General features: G+C 49.9%; 9 protein-coding genes across 9 annotated transcripts; 6 read left to right on the top strand and 3 right to left on the bottom strand.

Moving 5' to 3' along the window:
• Positions 1-615: 615 nt before the first annotated feature.
• Positions 616-3293, top strand: ABOM_008872 (PA and RING finger domain protein; the record flags this gene model as incomplete). Its single annotated transcript, XM_022536001.1, has 2 exons — positions 616-2882; positions 2936-3293. The coding sequence occupies 2 exons, from the start codon at positions 616-618 to the stop codon at positions 3291-3293; spliced, it is 2625 nt and encodes an 874-aa protein (XP_022386905.1).
• A 543-nt stretch (positions 3294-3836) lies between these two features.
• On the top strand, positions 3837-4812 carry ABOM_008871 (uncharacterized protein; the record flags this gene model as incomplete). The annotated part of the gene is made up of 3 exons (XM_022536000.1): positions 3837-3938; positions 4052-4629; positions 4695-4812. 3 exons carry the CDS (start codon positions 3837-3839, stop codon positions 4810-4812), a joined length of 798 nt encoding a protein of 265 aa, XP_022386907.1.
• Positions 4813-6157: 1345 nt separating this feature from the next.
• ABOM_008870 (ketopantoate reductase family protein) lies at positions 6158-7084 on the bottom strand (the record flags this gene model as incomplete). Its single annotated transcript, XM_022535999.1, has 1 exon — positions 6158-7084. One exon carries the CDS (start codon positions 7082-7084, stop codon positions 6158-6160), a length of 927 nt encoding a protein of 308 aa, XP_022386906.1.
• Positions 7085-8070: 986 nt separating this feature from the next.
• On the top strand, positions 8071-8997 carry ABOM_008869 (uncharacterized protein; the record flags this gene model as incomplete). Its single annotated transcript, XM_022535998.1, has 1 exon — positions 8071-8997. The coding sequence occupies one exon, from the start codon at positions 8071-8073 to the stop codon at positions 8995-8997; it is 927 nt and encodes a 308-aa protein (XP_022386892.1).
• Positions 8998-10501: 1504 nt separating this feature from the next.
• Positions 10502-10831, bottom strand: ABOM_008868 (uncharacterized protein; the record flags this gene model as incomplete). Its single annotated transcript, XM_022535997.1, has 1 exon — positions 10502-10831. One exon carries the CDS (start codon positions 10829-10831, stop codon positions 10502-10504), a length of 330 nt encoding a protein of 109 aa, XP_022386893.1.
• A 1534-nt stretch (positions 10832-12365) lies between these two features.
• On the top strand, positions 12366-14980 carry ABOM_008867 (glycosyltransferase family 90 protein; the record flags this gene model as incomplete). The annotated part of the gene is made up of 3 exons (XM_022535996.1): positions 12366-12674; positions 12733-13161; positions 13214-14980. 3 exons carry the CDS (start codon positions 12366-12368, stop codon positions 14978-14980), a joined length of 2505 nt encoding a protein of 834 aa, XP_022386886.1.
• Positions 14981-15603: 623 nt separating this feature from the next.
• Positions 15604-16954, top strand: ABOM_008866 (glycosyltransferase family 69 protein; the record flags this gene model as incomplete). Its single annotated transcript, XM_022535995.1, has 3 exons — positions 15604-16185; positions 16242-16449; positions 16539-16954. 3 exons carry the CDS (start codon positions 15604-15606, stop codon positions 16952-16954), a joined length of 1206 nt encoding a protein of 401 aa, XP_022386887.1.
• A 1179-nt stretch (positions 16955-18133) lies between these two features.
• On the top strand, positions 18134-19405 carry ABOM_008865 (uncharacterized protein; the record flags this gene model as incomplete). The annotated part of the gene is made up of 1 exon (XM_022535994.1): positions 18134-19405. One exon carries the CDS (start codon positions 18134-18136, stop codon positions 19403-19405), a length of 1272 nt encoding a protein of 423 aa, XP_022386884.1.
• Positions 19406-19797: 392 nt separating this feature from the next.
• ABOM_008864 (uncharacterized protein) lies at positions 19798-20963 on the bottom strand (the record flags this gene model as incomplete). The annotated part of the gene is made up of 2 exons (XM_022535993.1): positions 19798-20651; positions 20717-20963. The coding sequence occupies 2 exons, from the start codon at positions 20961-20963 to the stop codon at positions 19798-19800; spliced, it is 1101 nt and encodes a 366-aa protein (XP_022386885.1).
• Between the last annotated feature and the right edge of the window lie 108 nt (positions 20964-21071).

The raw sequence follows: 21071 nt of genomic DNA, 5'->3' as shown, positions 1-21071 counted from the left end.
GTAGTCAGATATTGTACGATATGCCGAGTCGTAAGACATGGGAGAAACCACGACAAACAAACAAGGAATGTGGACTCCACTAGTACGGTCGCCAGGTCGGCAAACGATCCTGGGGAAGAAATAATACCCAACAACCATTAGTCGTTCTCGACCGGCGTTGCCTGATCGTCCTGCCTGAGGCACCATACCCACTATCCCGTGACTCCGAGGCTGTGCTGCGGTTGTTGCGTGTGACGGAGACGCTCTCCAGGCGCTCGAACGGAGTCACCTCACAAACTAAACTCTCTTCCTTTCTCCCCTTCTCCACCACCCTCCCCGGTCGCATCGTTCATGACTCTCTGCAGCTCCTTTTTCCCTCCTTCATCTGTTGTCCCCGGGTGCTGACTGAACATCGTTAATTTGATTCGCCTTTCCCTTGTGTTGTTTTCCCTCCCCTCTCGATGAGTGCCCGCCTTAATCTCCTTCGACGACCGTCCGATTGGTCATAGCTCTCTCAGTCAACAACAAAACGAGCCATCGTACCTAACACTGAAACTCTCCTGGAATTTTCGACGACTTCCCTTCCAGTCAGACAGAGGCAGTCTTCTGGTTGTCTATCTCGGACAAGGCTCAACTATGCGACCGCCACGTTTGATCTTTCTTGTTTTCTGTTTCATCTTCTTTCCGATCTTCCTCACTCTCTTTTCTGTTCTTACATCATCGTCTCGTGTGACCACCCCCAGTTCGTTCGCTGGTCGAGCGACGGGACTTCATGCTCTCTTTTCTTTCAACATTCCCGCCTCGCTATTCCCACCGTCTGCTATCATCAGTCTGACCGATGATAACTCGACATTCTTCTTGGCCCGGCCGGCAGCGTTTGGCCCGCCCCTTCCCGACAAGGGGCTCAGCGGTCAGCTATGGATCGGCAGCGGATTCGGAGATAGAACCACTGCTGGGGCGGAAGGGGAACTAGGGTGTTCAGATATTCCAGGATGGGGGGAGGGCGAAGGTCACAGGCAGGACATACCAGCGGCGTCAGATGCCATGCTCGGGAAGCCTGTGGCCGTTGGTGGAGCTGACCCAGCGACTTCGAATCTGCATCGTACGGATCCTAAGCAGGACATCGACTCACAAGCCAGCACAAATGACGGTGCTGTGACACCGTCGACGAACGATGGCACGGATGATCACCTGCACCACCCACTCCCCGAATCTAAAGTAGCAGAGCCGGGTATCTCTGAGCAGCGCGGGGATCCCCAGAACAGGCAAACTGAGCATGCCGATATACAATCTTTACAAGAGAGCGCTGAGATCAGTGGTAAGGTTGTTCTATTGAGCCGGGGTGGCTGCGGCTTCTTAGAGAAGGTCAAATGGGCTCAAAGGCGTGGAGGAATCGCGTTGATTGTTGGGGATGATACCCGTGGAGGCAGCCTTATCACCATGTACGCCCGAGGCGACACATCCAACGTAACAATTCCCTCTCTGTTCACCTCGTATACCACGGCGCACCTGCTCTCGTCGCTTGTTCCTCCGCAGGCCGGGGGAGATTCGAGTGTAGATGACCCTTCTGGGCCACGCCACACCAAGCTTTCCAGCCAGAGTACGGCTGGAAACCAGCAGATAGTGCCTACGATGACATCCGCCGCGGCTGTGTCGCCAACTTCCACGCGATATGCCACATCATCTGGCGGCAAACCGACCACGGCGACCCGCAAGGCAGGCTTCATTCAGAGTCTCGTGTCCCTGCTGGGAATTGGGAGGAACAGCGGACGCCTGCCAGAGGATAGCCAACGACCTCCCAGTAGCGGGAACATTGACTGGGTCCTGAAGGATCCCTGGGATGATATGGAGATGTCTCAGGATGACACCGATCGTGTTAACAACCGGGCGAAAGCCGATAGCGGTGCTGGTGACCGCAAGAAGCCTGATGTTACTTCACAAGAGGCCGACGGTGATGGGTTTATGATTGGTGTTCAGGATTGGCGCGACCCGGACCTTCTAGTCCCGCCCAGCAGTTCCATCCCATTGCCGAGCAGTGTCCCGGAGTCGGACGCTAGCAAAGCGCAGACTACCGGGAAAGGCTCGCACCCCACAGCCTCGCTCAAGGGCGGCAGCATAACCCCAGGAAGCGGCGAGTATCGTACTCTAGATAAGTCAAAAACTAGCAAAGCAGAGTTGCACAGTTCCAACCACCAGAGCTTGACTAGTCACACTCAAGGATACCCTAAGCAGAGCAAGGGATGGTTTGCAAGACATTTCTCTTGGACGAAGGGTGGCGAGAAGGACTCGAGTCGGCCTGACAGGCGAGATTATATCGAAGATCGAAAGTTACATGGTGCATCTGCGGTCCAGGGTCTCCAGAACGCTGGACAGCTGGAGCACGATGGTTTATGGGTCACATTGACACCGACAAGCATGTCCACTAGCCCGTTCTTTGATACACTTCTGATACTCGTCGTGAGCCCCCTGCTTACCCTGACGGTGGTTTATGCTCTTTTGCTGCTGCGCTCTCGCATCCGTCGAAGACGTTGGCGAGCCCCCAAATCTTTGGTTGACCGTCTTCCCGTAAGGACCTACCACACAATCAGCACATCGTCGTCCTCAACATCATGCTCGTCCCGGTCCTCTAGCCCTGGCCCGGTCTCACCAACTTCGCCCTTGCTGGGCTCTAAAAACCGTTCGGGACGCCGTCGCTCTCAGGAAACACCGGAGGCCACGGTGGACTTCAAGAGCACCAAAATGAAGTCATCCAAGAAAGAGAAGTCTGGCCCGTCATCCGCGCTCTGGAGGCGCAAATATACTGGCCGGCAGGTGGAGTGCGTTGTCTGCCTCGAAGAATACGTGGACGGACAGAGCAGGGTGATGAGCTTGCCCTGTGGGCATGAGTTCCATGCGGAGTGCATGTAAGTGGCGGTCAAATTAAAGGTCTTCTGGTCTGTGTCGCTAACAGGAATAGTACGCCGTGGCTGACAACTCGTCGACGAACCTGTCCCATCTGCAAAGGGGATGTCGTTCGGTCAATGTCCCAGAATAAGGACGCTGAAACACGCGAATCTGCGGAGTCGGTTGACCACACCTATCGTGATGAACTAGACTCCCATTCAAATGCATCGTCCGCTCCCGTCCCGATTACGAACAACGGTGAAGATGAAGGGTCTGACCTCGAACGCCGCGGTGGCTCCGATGTTGGTCTGCTTGAGCGGCACTCGTCTTCGGCGCCCCCGCCCAACTGGAGAAACTTCGCCGCCCTTAGCTTCTCGGCCCTCAGCGGTGATACTATTTGGCATCAAGGCCGGACCGATCGCGAGCGATAAAAATTTCACTTTTCCTTTTAAATACCCCTGGCATATAGTTACAGCGGAGCATGAACCTCGGTTCCTTCAGGGACCCTCCGCTTTGCGAACGGAAAATGTTTCCCATTGGCGATCTTTTAGGCTGTCCACATTGGACTTGGTTGGCGTTACGGATACGGTGTGCAGGCGCAGTACAGGACGAGAGTGACAGATCATTAGCTCTATCAGGCGGCTGAAAACCGCTCGCAGCCAATGGTTTCATTTGTGTTTCCTCTCTACTAGTTTCTTTTTACTTCCTACACATGGTGAATAGCGTTTTCTGATTGTATTGCGACGGCACTCCCCTTCTTGTCCTGTCGATGTCTGTTCGTCTATTTATGAAGATGTATATTAAACCGGGTGTGTGGGTCGAGGCACTCGAGCTATGGATCGGGTAATATAAATAGATGCGCTATTGGCTCCTGTGACGTCACCTTCCCGGCGCTAAGCCTCCTGAGAATCAAAATAAAAACATCACTCGAATCTGTCGTTGACCTCGCGCAACCAACCGACATTAGCCACACCATGGATGACAAGGCCAAAAAAGCCCTCATTGAAGAGGCCAAGCATGCCCAGGAGGTCGCTCAAGATGTCGCCCTCTCTGGCGCCTATATCTATCCTTTCAAGGTGAGCGATCCTTTCGACAGCTCCTGAATGCGCGCAGCCAAACAGATATGGTCACCTTACAATTTTCACGCTACGATGAATACACGCAAAACCCTAACAGCAATTGGGCACAGGGGATAGTTTATTTCGCCTACCACAAGGACCTCTGGCGTCCACTCCTCTCGCAAGTCGGGCAGATCAGTAGTCTCGGCCTCAGCGTGACAGGCGCCATGTTCTTCTTCACCTACGTGCCACAAGTAGCGATCATGTCATTCACCAGCGGCCCCTTTGCGCCCATTTCCGCCGCTTTGCTTATCCTCAGCGAAAGTTCCACGATCACGAACTTCCTCTCCCGTTCTTTCCTCCTGGAAGAGGCACTGACGGATACCTTCGACGGCACGCTCATTGCCCGCGGTCACGAATCGCTTGTCGCGGAGGGTCGACAGATCAAGCCCCAGGCGGGTAGAGACGCCATTGCCCGACTGGGTAAAATGGTGAAGCGGCCCCTGGCTCGGATGAAGCCACAGGCGTTGCTGCATACGCTGATCCTCCTGCCGTTGAATTTTATCCCGGTGGTGGGAACTGCGTTGTATGCATATGCCCAGGGGAAGAAGTTAGGGCCGGTGGCTCATACGCGGTATTTCCAGCTGAAGGGGTGGGGTGAGAAACAGAAGGATGCATGGGTGGAGAAGAATAGAGGGGCATATACGGGGTATGTTTGCTCATTCCTTTGCGATATAGTTGCTTGGTATAGACTGTTACTGACTTGCTCACTAGGCTCGGAATAGCCTCGTTTATTTTGGAAATGATTCCTTTCGCTTCGATTGGGTTTTCGTTCACGAACACAGTCGGTGCAGCGCTGTGGGCGGCGGATTTGGAGGCCGCACGCAGGTAATATCCTTGTATATATCTTGGTTGGAACCGGCATTCAATATACTGCTGGGAGTGTACAGTAAAAGCATCAGTTTTGGGACTATTTTTGCATGCTATCAGGACGCGTGGATATTCAATAAGGGCTTCAATTCGGTTCAATTCCACTTTTCATTTCGGGGCACACATTCTTGAATGCTCTTTATAAGAACGTAATTGTGGAGGGCTGAAGGGGTATCAGACGAAGGTACTACTAGTATATCCTCGCCTGTCAAGATATCGCCAATCTGTACAGCGACAATCCGGCTTTGCATCGCCGAATTGGGTTAGCTGGCTCGCCGGTGCATCTGACATCCGTCGACCTCAAGCGCGTTCTCTCATTCGAGTTTGCTTGGTACGTTCTCCTCGTTTCCCCTCAGTATTTGAGCCAGACAGCGTCAAGGAGAAGGTTACTTCCAGTAATACGATCTTTAGTTAACTGGGGCCGTTGCCGATCCAACCTTGGAGGGTTATCATCGCAAAGGTTTGTAGTGTTTACTCCAGATTATAATTAATATTAACCAATATTAATATATACAGGACCATTTAATCCAAAAGAAGACTTTAATAACGCAATGATCGACGCATATCAATCAAAGACACCTAGATATCATGTCAGAGGCTTCTTGGCTGGTATGCTTTCACAATAAACTCACAAAATCGTGTTTACCCATGGAGATCTACGTCCTCAGAATATTATGGTCCACGATGGAAATGCCAGTGGGATCGTGGACTGGGAGTTCTCCAAAGCTCTCTGTTTGGAAATGGCAAAATGATTGGACCGACTACCTGGTACAGGTTCTTGAGCCTTACTATTGCGGATATAGAGTCCTTGCTTTCTTTAGTGAAATACTCTGGTGATGGGGATTGAAATTGTTATCCTGGGGCTAGGTTTACCCCAGTAGTAAGTAGCCCCAATAGTAAGCGACTGCTACCTTACCACCTTGACTTGGATCGGTTGGTTTGAATATCAGTGATAGAAGCAGTGGAAAGGTGTCACACATGCCACCATCTAGATAGGGCTGATCCCACGAAGATGCACGAGGGATGGTCCGCTGTTTTGACTGCCCACGGCGACACCATCGCAGGTCTAGAGGGTGTTAACAAGGAATGTACGGAACTGCTTCGCAGATGTCGTCACCCTCCACAAGCGACTCATTACTGCAAGAACAAGTAGGAAAGAAAGGGGTTTTAGTGAACCAGTGAGTGATGGAACCCTGTTCTAGGGGTTTCATACTAATATGGTTTATCCAAGACATGCGAGATAGTACTGTACTATGAAGAGTCTAGCCCAGCTGGAATTGTTAGGGACGATATACTTCCTATTCCTATCAGACTGGTTGAGCTTTCCTTTGCTGTTTGGTGTTAACTCGTTGTTTGGGACCACCATGGCGCCGCGACACTTGTTTGTCCAGCACCGCCTGCAGGATGTAATCATTGACAGGACAATCTATTCCAAGCTGCATGCCCAATCTGATCAAAAATCCATTTAGGTAGGCAACCTCGGTTTCAGATCCATTGCTTATATCCTGCATCATGGACGAGTTGTGTTGGGAGAGACGTTGAGCCATGCCTTCAACCATTGAAATTAACTGGTTCGCTGCGAACCCCGCTTTCATATCAAAGCTTGTCTGGAACGGTAGCGGAAGTGTCCTTAGTACCGCTGATATCTCCTCCAGCATAAGCTCAATCAGCCTTTGGACCCACGGCTGCTGTGAAGAATATAGCATGCCGATTTTGCATTCCAGCAGAGCAGTGAGTGGATTCAAGACCGCGTTTATCGCCAGCTTCCTCAGCTGCAGATGGAGAACTTCCTCAACACTCACAAGCCGGGCATTCAGGTTGGGGCCGTTGGACAGAGCCTCAATCAAGGGCCAGGCAGAATGAATGAGCCTGGGGTCTTGGTGCCACTGGCCATGGCATGCCTCAGGAGAAGAGATCCTAGGAGCCATACCAAAAGGGATTTCGCCCAGGCTCGTATGATATGCAGACAACTGGCCCAGCCGGGACGTTCCATTGGTGTTGATGCCAATCATATAATGTGGCCATTGCGCTGGATCTGGAAAGACGCTTTCGTCAACCTCCTCTAGAGTGCCCATACCGTTCTGCAAGAACAAAATGGTGCTGTTTCTGGATAATCGATGCTTGACAGTGGCTAAAACAGATCGGGTGTAGTTTGCCTTGACTGCAACGATGAGGGTGATCGCGTGACAGTAAATTTCTTCCAAATTGTTCCGGTAGCCTTTTCCAGTGACCATCCTGGAATTCTTCCACATCGAATCCACTGTGGACTTGATTGTATATCCCGTTCACTGTTAGGCAGGGCTGACCTTCACACCTAAGCCCTCGGTGGAACATCAGAGTGAGGTCGGGTCGCTTTCGAAGCCCGGCAAGAGCATTGGCAACTACTACACCGACACTGCCGAGTCCTATAATGTGAATACGGGGTGACATGGTTGGCATCCACTGGCTTTCATTCGCGTTGCTGGAGATCGGGCTCGAAAATGGGAACACTTCGAAATGGAATATCAAGTTGGCTCGGTGCACAATTCACGCCCGATCATCATTTGTTTAAGTCAATATAGGCCCAGGAATCTCTGGGACTTGGGCTTGCGTAGTCATATCCAAAAAAAAAAAAAAAAAAAGACAATGCAAGGTAGCTCGATTGCGTGCTTTCATGCGTATATTATCAGCAGTGATATCGTGCCGTAAGCTACGTAACCTTTTAGCCCTGCAGCCCATTGAAAGCAATGTATGTAGTAGGAAAGATATGGTGCTAAGTATATTTGGCCATATTATACAGTTATTTGAAGCATGCCGCGTCACCGCCAAGGAATCGATTGTAACTACACATAGCTGTTAGATGCAAGGAGGTCTTCTTCCTAGGTTTTGTATGTATCATGATCTGCAGCGCATATAAGCATATAAGCATATCTGGTCCCCACAGGCCGGCCCTGTGATACACTATACGCGTATCTGGTCCATGAGACAGTCGAGATTTGAGAACGAGAGCCACCCTCGATGCAAATGAGTGGGCGGTTTCAAACTTGGAGACAGTGAAATGCTTGGGCAGTGCAAAGATGACGACGACATTCACCACATTTCCAAGTTATGCAAATGGCGGTCGCGTTATCGCTATAAAGCAATATCCTTCTTCAAATGACGCTGAAAGGCATGGACTCTAAGCAGGCACCACCATCATCTGAGATATTTACCTGATTGATTCCATCCTCCCCTGGGCAGTATGAAGCTGGTTGAATTAGACACAACGGTGGCCGACCTTCACGCCACAAATGGCGTTCAATGGCCCCTGGCTGTCGACCTGTACCACACCTATACCCATATCGACCTCCACGACCACTTTCTGCGCGAGTCGCGGTTTGCCGAAGATGAGGACCCGGAGGTCTATTACAATGGCGACGGAAACGTCGAGCGGTTCAGACAATGGGCTCTATGTTTCAAAACACTCCGCTTCCTGCCCATGGTCGGGCCAGGCCTCGCCCTCCTCCATGTGCCTCGAAATGCGAGGGTCAACATCGAGCGGGCACTGAAGCAGTTTCCTGAATGGCAGCGGCCCATTGTTCAGTACATTGATTTGGACAGCTCGGACTTCGAAGCGGACCGCCAGTCTGCCTTGGAAGGCAGGAAGCTGGTGTACTGGCGGCCTAAGTCCTGGATGTCAAAGGAATCCTGCTTGGTGGCACCCGAAGTCTCATACGAATTGAATGACAAGCGATTTCTTACCCATCCAGGAATCCCAACCCCAACGATGGAACTCATCCAACTGGCGCAGCCAGAGCAGCAAGCGTACCTGGCCAGCCGTCCCCTGCCGTTTGTGGTCAAGTTCTGCCGCTGCAGCTCTGGACAAGGAACATTCATGGTGGCCACGGAGGACGCCCGGCATAAGATGCTTCACGCCGTGAGCCGCTACGCCACACGAGGAGGAGACGAAGTTCAGGTTTCGGAGTTGGTCCACTCCAAGAGACCTCATTACGGGGTGAATTTCTTTATGGGTAACGGCGAAGCCACAGAGACACAGTTCTTGGGTGCCACGGAGCAGGTTAGCACCAAGGATGGCGCTTGGGTAGGAGGAATCATTGATTATAACGAGCAAGGCGACCTGGAGCAGACACTCAGAGACACGATTTCCGCGGTGGCGCACACACTCTGACAGTCTTCGTATATCGGATGGGTGGGCATCGATGTCATCTTTGATGATCATGACCGACCACTGGTGGTGGATTTGAATGCTCGCATGGCTGGAGGCATCGCGTTGAGTCTTTTCTCAAAACATTTTCTGTCACTTGGTTTGCCACTGGCTCAAGTTGACACCGTGTCATTTGCTGGCCCTGCCTCGAGGATCTACGACATTCTATCTGCCAAGATCGAGTCGGGACAGATCATCGTTACCCTTGCGATGGAGATCTCGACGCAGGCTCTATGGCCTCGGTAGTCTTCGGTGGTCAGACTCGGGATGACTTGGCCACTACTCACCACTGGATTAAGGACAGGCTTTTAACCAGTCTCAACTGATTTTAGTCTTAGAGTGACCTATTTGTGGTAGATGTGAATAATATGTACGAAGGAGCCCATTCACTTCAATCAACTATAATACCACATGATGGGATCCCGCACACTTTTTCCCTGGGGTAATCTGAATTCGGTTCGATTTCCTTTGATATTTCTTTACAGTTCCAGGTGAACAGGACAAAGGGTGATTCTTGATAGTAAATAGAGATATTATACTAATGATAGTATAATCAGGCTTTTTACTCGAGACCTCGTACACTATCGAAGCAACAAGCCTCCTTCTTATATGTACATACATCTGCTACAACGCTATCTCCCCCAAAGCCAGACTTCTCTTCCTAGCCACTCTTTACTTTATCCCAAGGAAATGATGCCCCTCGGTCTACCTCCTCACTTCTCTCCCTACAAGCTAAATCATTCCCCGGGGACATTGTTGCCAGAGCGATACCTATCCACACTCTAAATGGATGAGCAGTCCCTCCTCTCCCGAGTGTTAGTCCCACATACTACTAATATACGACGAGATTGTTATCAAAAGCAAACAAATTCTCACTTAAACTAGGATAGATTCTAGAAGGACTATAGATTTGATAGCTTTCCTAGTACCTGTCTTCTACGTTGTTCCTAAGACAGAGAAGGGCAAGAATTAAGAAGTGCCCAATATACCGACCAGGAAAAGGATATGTCGAATCTTCTCTAAGCCAGCAAAGGATGTGATGAGGCTAGCATTATAGCATGACCAAAGTACCTGTGATCCTACTACTCCTACTTTATTTATGCGCTACCTCTCGATGAAAGAATGACCAAGTTTGAAATTTGCATATGTGACAGAAAAGTCTCGCATGTATAGGGCATGTTGCCAGTACCATCCATTGAAGCCTAGGGCAATAGCAATAGTAATCGTATTGGGACATTGGCATCATTTTTCATAACCCCCCCCACCTTACTTCTTTCTTTCTTTTTTTCTGGATTTTCGACGTAATGTCTCGCCAGGTGTTCCACAGGAAATACAATGAGGCCTCACGGATGTACGCCGAAGCATTCGAACTTCGTAAAACGCCCTCGTTCTAAGGTTGATCGAGGTTGATTGGTGAACGCGGGTAACGTCTTAGAGACGAAGGGGGGCTGCCTTAATCGAAGTTGAGCTATTTCTCGACAGCAGGGGTAGGAGCAGCAGGAACAACGATGGTCTTTATGTGATCCAATTCCTGGACTTCCAGCCCATCTGCAGCTTGAGCAAGGTGGGGGTAGTCACAATCTGATTGACCACCACAGCATCGTCGGAAATTTGAAAGGCGTTCCGAGATAGAGCTAGCAAGGCAGTCATTGCCGCCCCGGAAAACACCGCTGAGCGAGTTGCAGCATGATCTGGTTCTACCGGTATCCTGGTGGCCATTCACATAGCACTTGCAAGCCAGAGCAGGAGCAGACAGCATGGCGGCAACTGTAATGGTGAAAATAGAGGAGAACTGCATCTTGAAGGACTTTGAAATGGGCAATAGGATTGGCTATGAAAGGCTTGAGCGTTCTAGAGAACTTCTGAAGTTGCGTGAAAGACTAACGATTGATGAGGATGGAGAGCTATATTGAGAGAGCTGCAGGAGACGCGAAGGGCCCCTTATATATAGCTGTTGGAACAGGAATTTTCGGGTCCTTGGTCTACAGAATGGCCCCAACCATGCCACCACCATAGACGACTATAGAATTGGTTCTATATTGCAACAGGAAGTTGTTAGCCCGCATAAGCAGCCATAGTCACGCCAGACATGAGATCCATCGTGAGCCCCCTTCGAATAGCTGGCCTCGTATCTTGCATTGGCCGCCCCTCTGCAGTTTTTGTTAATCTATGGCGCAGGGAATGTATTATGGAGCGATGTATCCAAGATGCAGTGTGCTCTTCACTCGCTAGAATATGCCTTCTTTTGTTTAGTAGATGGCAAGGGTCATCAAGCCTCTCCTGCCAAGCTGAGACATCATGACCAAGAGTCGCTTTTCGCAATGTACCTCAGATTCTCATTTATCCGGAAAGATTGTTTCTCGCCGCACGCTCCGTAGTCCCTATGCGCTGCCACAGGTTGAACCTGGTGTTGCCTGGTACACTGTCCACCATCACCTCCTGAACGTGCTTGTCCCTGATATACTAGTAGAGTGTGGTATGTCCGTATCAAATTCGCGATGAAATAAACCGACACGTGATGCCGGACAAGACAATTCAATTCCAATTGGCTATTGAATGCACCGGCACGTCCGGGCCTATGGCGGCTAAATGGAGGCTATATCTCTTCCAATATATAAAATACCAATATGATATAGAGAACTAACTTGGAGCTCTAGTCTAAATCTAGTTAGATAAGATACTTGATAATCAAATAATGCTTTATCTAATCGGGTCTAGTAGCGGTTTTTCGGGCCTTTTACAGGCTAGATCAATCTAAATCTATTCTGGTTGTGGTATAAAAGCCTGCCCTAACTGCGTAGTAGATCCCTGTGCTTATTTGAGCCCTGTATACTACAAGCCTTCTTATGACAAATTTGAAACCACCTAGACTCAATTGAACTCACACGGACTGTACTCCTGGTCGTATTTGGCCAGGTGGATGGGTTTCTTCTGCCGAGTTTCTCTTCGCACCCCTACTAGCGCTATTGTTAGTGGATAATCCATAGTCGGCGACTCGGTCTCGACCATAATCCCCAGTGGCAACGAGCCTTTGGAATCTCCAGGAAAGTCGTAGTGGGATCCACCTCATTCAATACCGGGAATGATAATAGAAAAAACGAAAGTCCCTTGGCGCTTTGTCCGACTGGGTCAGGCAACACTTACAGCCCTTCTGTATGTGACCTCTCTGCCTGGCAACCGCCAGCTGGGTTTCTCATCCTAGTTGCCAGTGGCGTCCGATGAGCCTGCTGCCAGAAGACTCTAACCTTGGGCGTCAAGTACTAACAAGTTCAATTCACTCGTGATTATTCCTCTTAACAGCCTTTGACTACTGATGGAATCCAAAGCACACTATGCGAACACGACCATTCCACCACATCGGGATGCTCACCAGGGCAGCCGGGGCAGCCCTGCTGTGCAGCTTATGGACGGCTCGTCTAAGCACCAGGCAATCGGAACTGTACTCGGAAATCCTAGCCTGGATGATGCTGCCGGCTATGTTTAAGCTGTTAGGACGACTAAAGGCTAACAAGGTCCAGACGAGAGCTCCCTTTAGCGAACCAGCACTCCAGCCTCAGCCTGCAAAGTCATTATGGTTCGTTGCGTTAGGTATTTCCACGTTTTGTGTTTACCAAGCAGAGAATGGGTTGGTTGGAGTCTTTGTAAGTAAACCCTTCTGCCACAGGAAAGGGAGCTGGCTTCGAGGCTGATCACGAATAGCCAGTATTGACACCGCTACTTCTGATAGCGGAGAGGTATCTTGGTTCTGAGTTCGGTGATTCTACAGCATCCAACCCACAGTACTTTGCTCCTTTTATCAACACAGTATGGGGTACAGCTGCCGCTGCTTCGTTTCTTATTCTCACTTTGGCAGATTGGGAGTTTCAAGGGTATTTTCTCTCGGCTATTCCAGTTGTTGCTTTACTAGGTGCCTATGTTACTCTTTCGCAGAGGCGAAACTCTCAGTTTCTCCCTTTCCTTGATCTTGAGGATGCAATTCGTCCCCTTGCGTTGCGCGTTGTGAGCCTTTTGGTCATGATATTGGGTGCCGAGACAGTCGCGTTTGGCCTCCCTAGAGGCATTGATCCTACAACCGTATCCATATTGGGTTTCGTAAAAGCTTTGACTTGGTATTTCTACGCTAAGATAGTATGTTGCATTCGTCATGAATGGATCTAAGCAGTACTTACCATTGCAGTAGACTCGACATTGTTCCTGGCGTACTGTCACTGCCATAAGAATGTTCAGTGTTATATCCACAAGAAATCTATTGATGCTGCCTTCGGATACCCAGGCTTTCTTACATATCATAGCGTCGCTCCTGACACTCGGCCAGGTTATCTATATGCTCCCATGGCAAACAAAATCCCGAACGGCTCTCGCAGCCTTTTCTCTTATATCTCTTATTCCATACCTTACCGACACTTTCAGAATTGCACAGTCGTCCATGGTCTCCTCTGGACAGCATCCTATCGAAGCTTTCATTCGCACCGCCCAGGCGGACTTCGACAGTATACTCCGAAACCAATCCCCAAATTATACGGCCGCTTATAACGAATACCGACGGCGATACGGCATAGAACCGCCGCCTGGCTTTGAAGGCTGGTATGAGTTTGCCAAACGGCATCAATCGCCCATGATTGACGAGTTTGATAACCTCTATGAAGCCATCTCACCGTTCTGGCAATTGAAGGGTCAATATATTCGTGATATGATGGATGATATACAAAATATGCGCATGCTGCACAGCGAACTGTGGTTCTGTACGTTTTCTGGTCAGCAGGCGAAGACTCACTGCAGCCATCCTGGCCGCACTTTTGACAGACACATACAATCCTCACTTGATCACCTCTTGAAAGACCTGCACGGTGTCCTTCCTGACGTCCAATTTCTTATCAATCATCTCGATGAACCAAGAGTCCTGATACCCCCACAATCGCTAGGAGAAGATGACCTCCTCAGTCAACACTTCAACTTGACCAATCTGTCAAGACGGCCAGTATGGGAGATCGTTACGAAGTCCTGCTCCTCCCGGAAAACACAAAGGGCCCAGACTACTCGTATTCACACGACGGAAAAGCCTACCCTGCCCTTCGTGGTCGATCCCGCACTGGCCATCGATCTCTGCCAGCATCCCGAGTATAGTGCCATGCATGGTCTTATCACCAGCCCTACATCTTTTTATCTATTTGAGGGTGCAGTACCGATCCTTTCAACGGGCTCTCTTTCGACTATGGGTGATATCCTATATCCCAGCCCAGCTTATAATGAGCCTGAGTTCAAATATACCCACGATACCCACGACGTTGACTGGGAGAGAAAGCAGAACAACCTGTACTGGGCAGGCTCTACCACTGGCGGCTTTGCTGTGGATGAGAAGTGGCAGTACTACCATCGACAAAGATTCGTTCAGCTGGCACAGAACCTAGAACGGCATCAGTATACTTATCTCCAGGAACATGGTGGAATTATCAGTCAAATAAAATCGTCGTTATTCATTACCGGCCGATTATTCGATGTGGCTTTCACTCGAATATTCCAATGCGAGCGAAAATACTGCAGGGATCAGCGTGCATACTTTAGGTTAAAGTCGTGGGCAGATAAAGACCAACCCCTTCGGTCACGGCTTGTGTTTGATATAGATGGAAACGGTATCAGCGGCCGGTACTATAAGCTTCTTGCTTCAAAGTCAGTTCCATTGAAGCAGACCTTGTTACGGGAGTGGCACGATGAACGTCTCAGGCCATGGGTTCATTATGTTCCAGTTAGTCTAAGTATGGAAGAGCTTCCTGAGATAGTTCGGTACCTTACCTCCACCGAGGCTGGGCAGAGAAGGGCTCGAGAAATCGCGGAGCAAGGTCGTGACTGGTTTGCGAAAGCCTTCCGTGATGTTGATCTGACCATCTATATGTATCGACTAATGTTAGAGCTAGCAAGGCTACAAGATCCAGAACGGCTGGCTGTCTGATAGAGGAATATCTAGTTGAGTACCAGGACACAGATATGCTTAGATTTAACTCCTGCAGTCCTGCTTTAGACGTCCAAGAGTCGTTTCAGGCGGATATCTGCTTTAGCTCTGTACAAGTGATCAACTCACATCTGTTCCAGAGAGATGACTTTAGAAGCACCAATTTAGGGTTGGTCAGTATTCAATCAGTCTTTAGTAAATACAAATACTTGGGAAGAAGTAGAGTCGCATTCAAGAGGCCACACCATTACTACGGAGCCAACGGGGGTCAAGCGCATCCCCATAGGATCAAGTATCCTCCAGAGAGTATAGCCTATAGTACGTGGGGCTACGCTAGTATGCCAATGTCTTAGACCTACAGAAAAATGGCCTGTCACTCTTCAGTACCCTAGCGCCTTTAAACTATGCCACAAAAATCCACCACAGCGCCACGTTGCCCAATATGAAAAGGCGCATATGCCAAGATGCCACCATGGAGGTGACCTAGGCCAGAACCTACAGTTGCATTTGGCCGGGTTTCTTCGCTAATGACGTTTGCTAGACTTCGCTGGGCCTCCTCTGCAAATTTCCTGAATTGGCAGATAGATGTGTTTATATGCTTCTAACAATTCGAAATTCTAGCTATGCTCGTCCATTTCACACGTTATAGACTTGTTCGCAAACCTGGAATCTACCGCCGCGCTCTCTTGGGTTTGTCCATATGTTTCATAGTCTGGACTGTGTTGGAGGTGCTTTTCATTCAGCACCGGATCTCCGCCGTCGATCGGATTCCATCCACTCCGCCACACCAGTTCGAGCGGATCTTTATTGCCAGTACGCACTGGAACAATGAGGCTATCCTCCGGAGCCATTGGAACAATGCAATTGTTCAACTAGTAAAAACATGGGGCCCGGAGAACGTTTTCGTGAGCATTCATGAAAGCGGGAGCTGGGACGACACCAAGGGCGCGCTGCGGGAACTTGATCTCGAGTTGGATCGATTAGGCGTACGGCGAAATCTTACACTTTCTGAGACAACTCATCAAGACGAGATCTCAGCTTCTCCGGGCGATGGTTGGATTGACACTCCCCGTGGCCGAAAGGAATTGAGACGCATACCGTATCTTGCTCGGCTGCGCAATCTAACCTTACGTCCGTTGGAGGATCTGGCACGGAACGACATAGTATTCGACAAAGTGCTTTTTCTAAATGATGTGGTCTTCATGGTATGCGTCTCAATTTGCACGAGAATTGTATATAAGCTTATTGACTGCCGACACAGGTGGATGATGTGATCTCGTTACTCGATACAAACGACGGTGTTTACGCCGCCGCTTGTGCTTTAGACTTCTCCAAGCCTCCTCGCTACTACGACACATTTGCGCTACGTGATTCTAACGGGGATGAGACTTTGATGCAAGAATGGCCTTATTTCCGCAGCGCAATTTCGCGGAATGCACTGCTCGCGATGTCTCCAGTACCTGTGAAGAGTTGCTGGAACGGCATGGGCACGCATCTCTTTCTTTCTTTCTTTCTTATTCATTTTGAAGGACAATGAACTGACCATACACTATCATAGTAGCCATGTCAGCAACCCCATTTTTATCAAAAGTACCGTTGCGATTCCGTGCAATACCCGATTCTCTTGCGCAGTTCCATCTGGAGGGCTCCGAATGTTGCTTAATCCACGCAGATAATCCTCTTTCCCCAACGAAAGGCGTCTATTTGAATCCTAAAGTTCGTGTTGGTTATACCGACCTGGCATACGCGGCCGTTCATCCTACTACGACGTGGATCTCGCTACACAATATCGCCCTGGCCCTTTGGGAGAACCGGATTCGACGCTGGACCACGAGTCTGTTCTTCCAAAGATGGGCCATTCGAAGAACCACCACCAGTTGGGAGAGACACGACGACACTCGGTTGGAGCCTGCTACATTTTGTTTAATCAACGAGATGCAGGTTCTTGTGGGGAATGGGTGGGCTCATGTGTGATACCACCCGATTGTGTGTGCGGGTGTCATTTGGTGATTCTTTTGCTACTCATTTCACCTGAGGGTAGAGGGGAGAGCTAGGCTCCATAGCCAAGTGTTCCTCAGGAAATGCACACTCACGGAGGGAAATTTCCTACGCAACTGTTCGATTCTTTAAGGAACATCTTTTCTATCCCTCGAAGCATCATACACCCACAACGCGCAAGCTGATCACCACCACTTGCATTTGATAAAGCATTTCTTCCACTCTTGATCTCCGAACCAAGAGGGTATGTTGCCTTTTAAGTGCTTATTACCTCTCTTTCCAATATCAAACCTCGACAGTGCAGCAGTGCAACAATATACTGGTCATACATCTTTTGGCCATTATTCCCTCTGGCAATGAGTGGGTTACATGCGGATCTTGAATCCGGCTGATTGGTAAGCGTTGGCCGTATTGCTGCGGGGAGCCGTTGGTCACGCTGTCTTGATTGCATGCCAATGATTGATTACCAATCATCCCCGCTGTTACGATTCCCTTGGATCGTACTAGTACTTAGTACTACAGCTCTGTAACAGGATGGTAAGGGAGGTTTCGTTGAGTCTAACCGAGGACATGCCAAGCCGAAACCGTGATTGGTAATCAATAGCACGACTACAGAGTGGTACTGGTAACCAACCAACCCTTGCGAAGTCGTACAGCTTAGGTAGCTTCTCTTTGCCTGTCATTGACAAATTTGTTTTTATTCTAATTTGTATAAGTAAAATTTCATTTCTCAGTTCCAGGCAGTCTCAACTACGAGTCTACGACTCTGTTCAATATCGTTTCGCCGCGTAGCCGAGGAACCAAGCGACAATGCAGGTGGGTCTGTATCAATACCTGCTGAGTTGGTAAGCATAAACTCAAGAGCACGGTGACGAACATTACCTGACCACTATCGAAAAGCATGTCCACACTGGAAACTCCACCAATTGTCACCTCTGCATCTGTTTCCATGTGTGGCCTCGGTCAGAGGCCCTCTGGAAGAGGCCCACTCCCCTAACTGTGGCTCTTTGGCTCTGGAGCCGGACTGTAGATGACAGTGGTTTCTGTATCTTCTGTTGCTTTCTTCAGAGAATCCCCGTGTCTCCCCATATTTTTGCTCTTGCTTCCCCTAAGCGTTGTCTACATTAGGTACACGAATATCTTCCTGATCCTAAAATGCAGTGGGTCAAGGAAAGATGGCAGGACATATCTCGCCCAGACGACCTAAACGGGTCTGAAAATCTGCCTCCACCACCGGACGGGGGACTGCAAGCTTGGATTCAGGTCTTATGCGGCCATCTCGTGTTCTTCAATTCCTGGGGAGTCAGTAACAGCTTTTCGGTCTTTCAGCAACTATACACCCAAACACTGCCGCAATCAGCCTCCACGATCTCGTGGATCGGAAGCGTCCAAGTCTCCCTTCTTTTCTTCGTGGGTGCTTTTGCCGGTCGTGCAACAGATGCGGGTTACTTCCGCCAGGTCTACTCACTCGGGGTGCTCCTCCAGCTGGTGGGAATATTCATGCTCTCTCTCTGCAAGACATACTGGCAGATCTTTCTCACCCAAGCTGTGTGCATGGGACTGGGAAACGGCCTCACGTTCAGCCCGGGACTCTCGGTTATGTCTTCTTATTTTATGGAAAAACGCACCTTTGCAGTAGGCCTAGCTGCTGCTGGGGCAGCAACAGGAGGATTAATCTACCCCGTACTTATAAACCAACTACTATATAACCACGGCATTGGCTTCGGATGGACAATTCGTGCCGCAGGTCTTATCATGCTGGTCACCCAGACTTCAGCAATGATCCTCTTCAGGCCTCGTCTTCCGCCTCGGACAACAGGCCCTCTGATAGAGTGGGGGGCCTTCTCCGAGCCCCCCTTCCTGTTTTTCACCATCAGCAAGTTCCTCAATTTCTGGGGTCTCTATTTCGCATTTTTCTACATTGGCACTTTCGCCCGGGATTGTCTCGGCCTCACAGATACCCAGAACCTAGTCCTCGTGCTAAACGGCGTCGGTATCGTCGGACGGATCGTGCCCAGTATAATCGGCGACCGATGGACGGGCAAGCTGAACCTCCTGATCCCCTTCAGCTTCGCCTCGGCGATCGTGATCTTCTGCTGGATCGCCGTAGACACAGTCGCCGGCTTGTACGCCTTCACCGTCGTGTATGGGTTGGTCGGTGGAGCAGCACAGTCCCTCTTTCCAGCCACGGCGACCACCATGACCCCGGATATCAAGCGAACGGGCACACGACTCGGCATGATCCTCAGTATTGTTGGCTTTGCCACCTTGACTGGGCCCGCCATCGAGGGCGCTTTGATTACCCGTGCCGGGGGAAGTTATGTGGGCGCGCAGGTTTTCGCCGGCGTCTGTATCGTACTAGGTGCTTTTGCGGCTGTTGCTGCGCGGGTGGCGAAAGTTGGCTGGAAGTGGAATGTAAAGGCGTGATTGGTGGTGGTTTGCCATGCTTTATGCCGGGCTTGAATCTTATCACGACTTGCTCCTCGCTGCCGAGATGTGATGGCAGGGTCACGACAAACGTAGGTGGCCCGGACATATTGTAATGTTGTTGATCGAACCAACTCCGTGGCAACTTATACCCTATAGTCCATGAGAAGAATATGATAAATGTGCTTGGATATGTAATGAAGTCTATAAACAGAGGGGCCTGACATGGTATATATAGTACAGTGATAAACAATATATCAAAATAAAAACTAGATGCTCAATACCAAACTCGCCATAACAATCCAATGACAAGTAACCAAAAATCTCGCTTAATGTATTCAATCCAAGAGAATAGCACTCGAGTGCCAGAGACGAGGAGAGAAGGAAGAAAATCAATTACCGATCAGCACAGCTAATTTCGCCTTCCAATCATCCACCATGGCTTTGGCTTCCTTCGCCGATTCTCTTGAAATCTGCAGCTCTGCTTCTAGAGATTCATTCTTTGCTCGAAGTTCTTGAAGCTCCTTGTTTGCATTTTCGAGTTGCGCCGCATTCGCTTGCAGTCTTTCAAGCTCTTGTTCCGAGAATCGCCGATGTTCTAGCTCCCGGCGAAGAGCCATCAGACTGAGGTCGCGAATCTGGATTGTCTGAACGCATCGGGCATTTTCATTACGTAGGCTCTCAATTTCGAGCCTCAGTGCTGCACTTGATTCAAGTTCTCGGTATAGCACATTGAGCGATGCATCGATCTCGCTGGGCAGGCTCATGTACCGAGATTTTCGCTGGCGTCGGGGCGGCTGGGAGACTCCGGGCTGTGTATTCCCGCTTACATCTATATCGTCATTGTTGGATGAGGCTTCCCGGACTGGATCAGTGGCTGGTATATCCTGTCTACTATTGTTGCTCCATTCATGCGTCGAGGATGCCAGTGGATGTCCGTGCAGGGGTGCAGCATGAGACTGCGGATTTGACAGCGAAATACTGTCAAGCTCTACCGCCGGAACGCCTGTAGCAGGACCGCAATGTACCTCTGCCAATCTTGGCGAAGCAGGTGGTGTAAGCGCAGGAGGATCTGTATGCCAGCCGCGACGGACGCACGCGACGCAAAAGAGTTGGTTTTCGGAGTCCCGCAGCCACCCAGCGGGCATGCACTCGCTATGAAGTGCCAGTCGGCAGGTCATGCAAGGTTCGAGTCGATCCGACTTCCAGCATACACGACAGTAATCCTCATGGGTTGACCCGTTTCCTGATACACGGTTGTTATCATTGGTGCTGGTTATCAGCCTGTGCGAGGAGCAAAAACTTTCTTACGTTTCCATTCTTTGTGTCTGCGTATTTGGGAATCCAGTGGCTCCTTTTCAAGGGCAGCTAAGGTGTCTGGCCAGGATATGCGTGATTGAGATGTAGGCACGTTGGAACGGTCGACCTGGCTCTGTTCCTGGTTGATAACTCCAGCCTGTTCGGGTTCCGCGGAGCTAGCTCGGAGACCAGCTCTCCTGGTTTGCCTACCGCGTGCTGGGCGTCTTGAGCGTGGTTTTCTCACGGCTGTAGAGCGCATACCGGTTTTTGTACTTGATATTCACAGTGAGAAAGGTGTAACAAGGAGAACGATTCGCGTTTTGGCACACACCGTTTGCTTAATCAGATTCGATCAGGTGTGGTGGCC

The sequence above is a fragment of the Aspergillus bombycis genome, assembly GCF_001792695.1.
Source record: "Aspergillus bombycis strain NRRL26010 chromosome Unknown contig00075, whole genome shotgun sequence".
Taxonomy (NCBI): Eukaryota; Fungi; Ascomycota; class Eurotiomycetes; order Eurotiales; family Aspergillaceae; genus Aspergillus; species Aspergillus bombycis.
The sequence above is the reverse complement of the archived record's forward strand: the minus strand, read 5'-3'. Positions and strand labels throughout refer to the sequence as shown.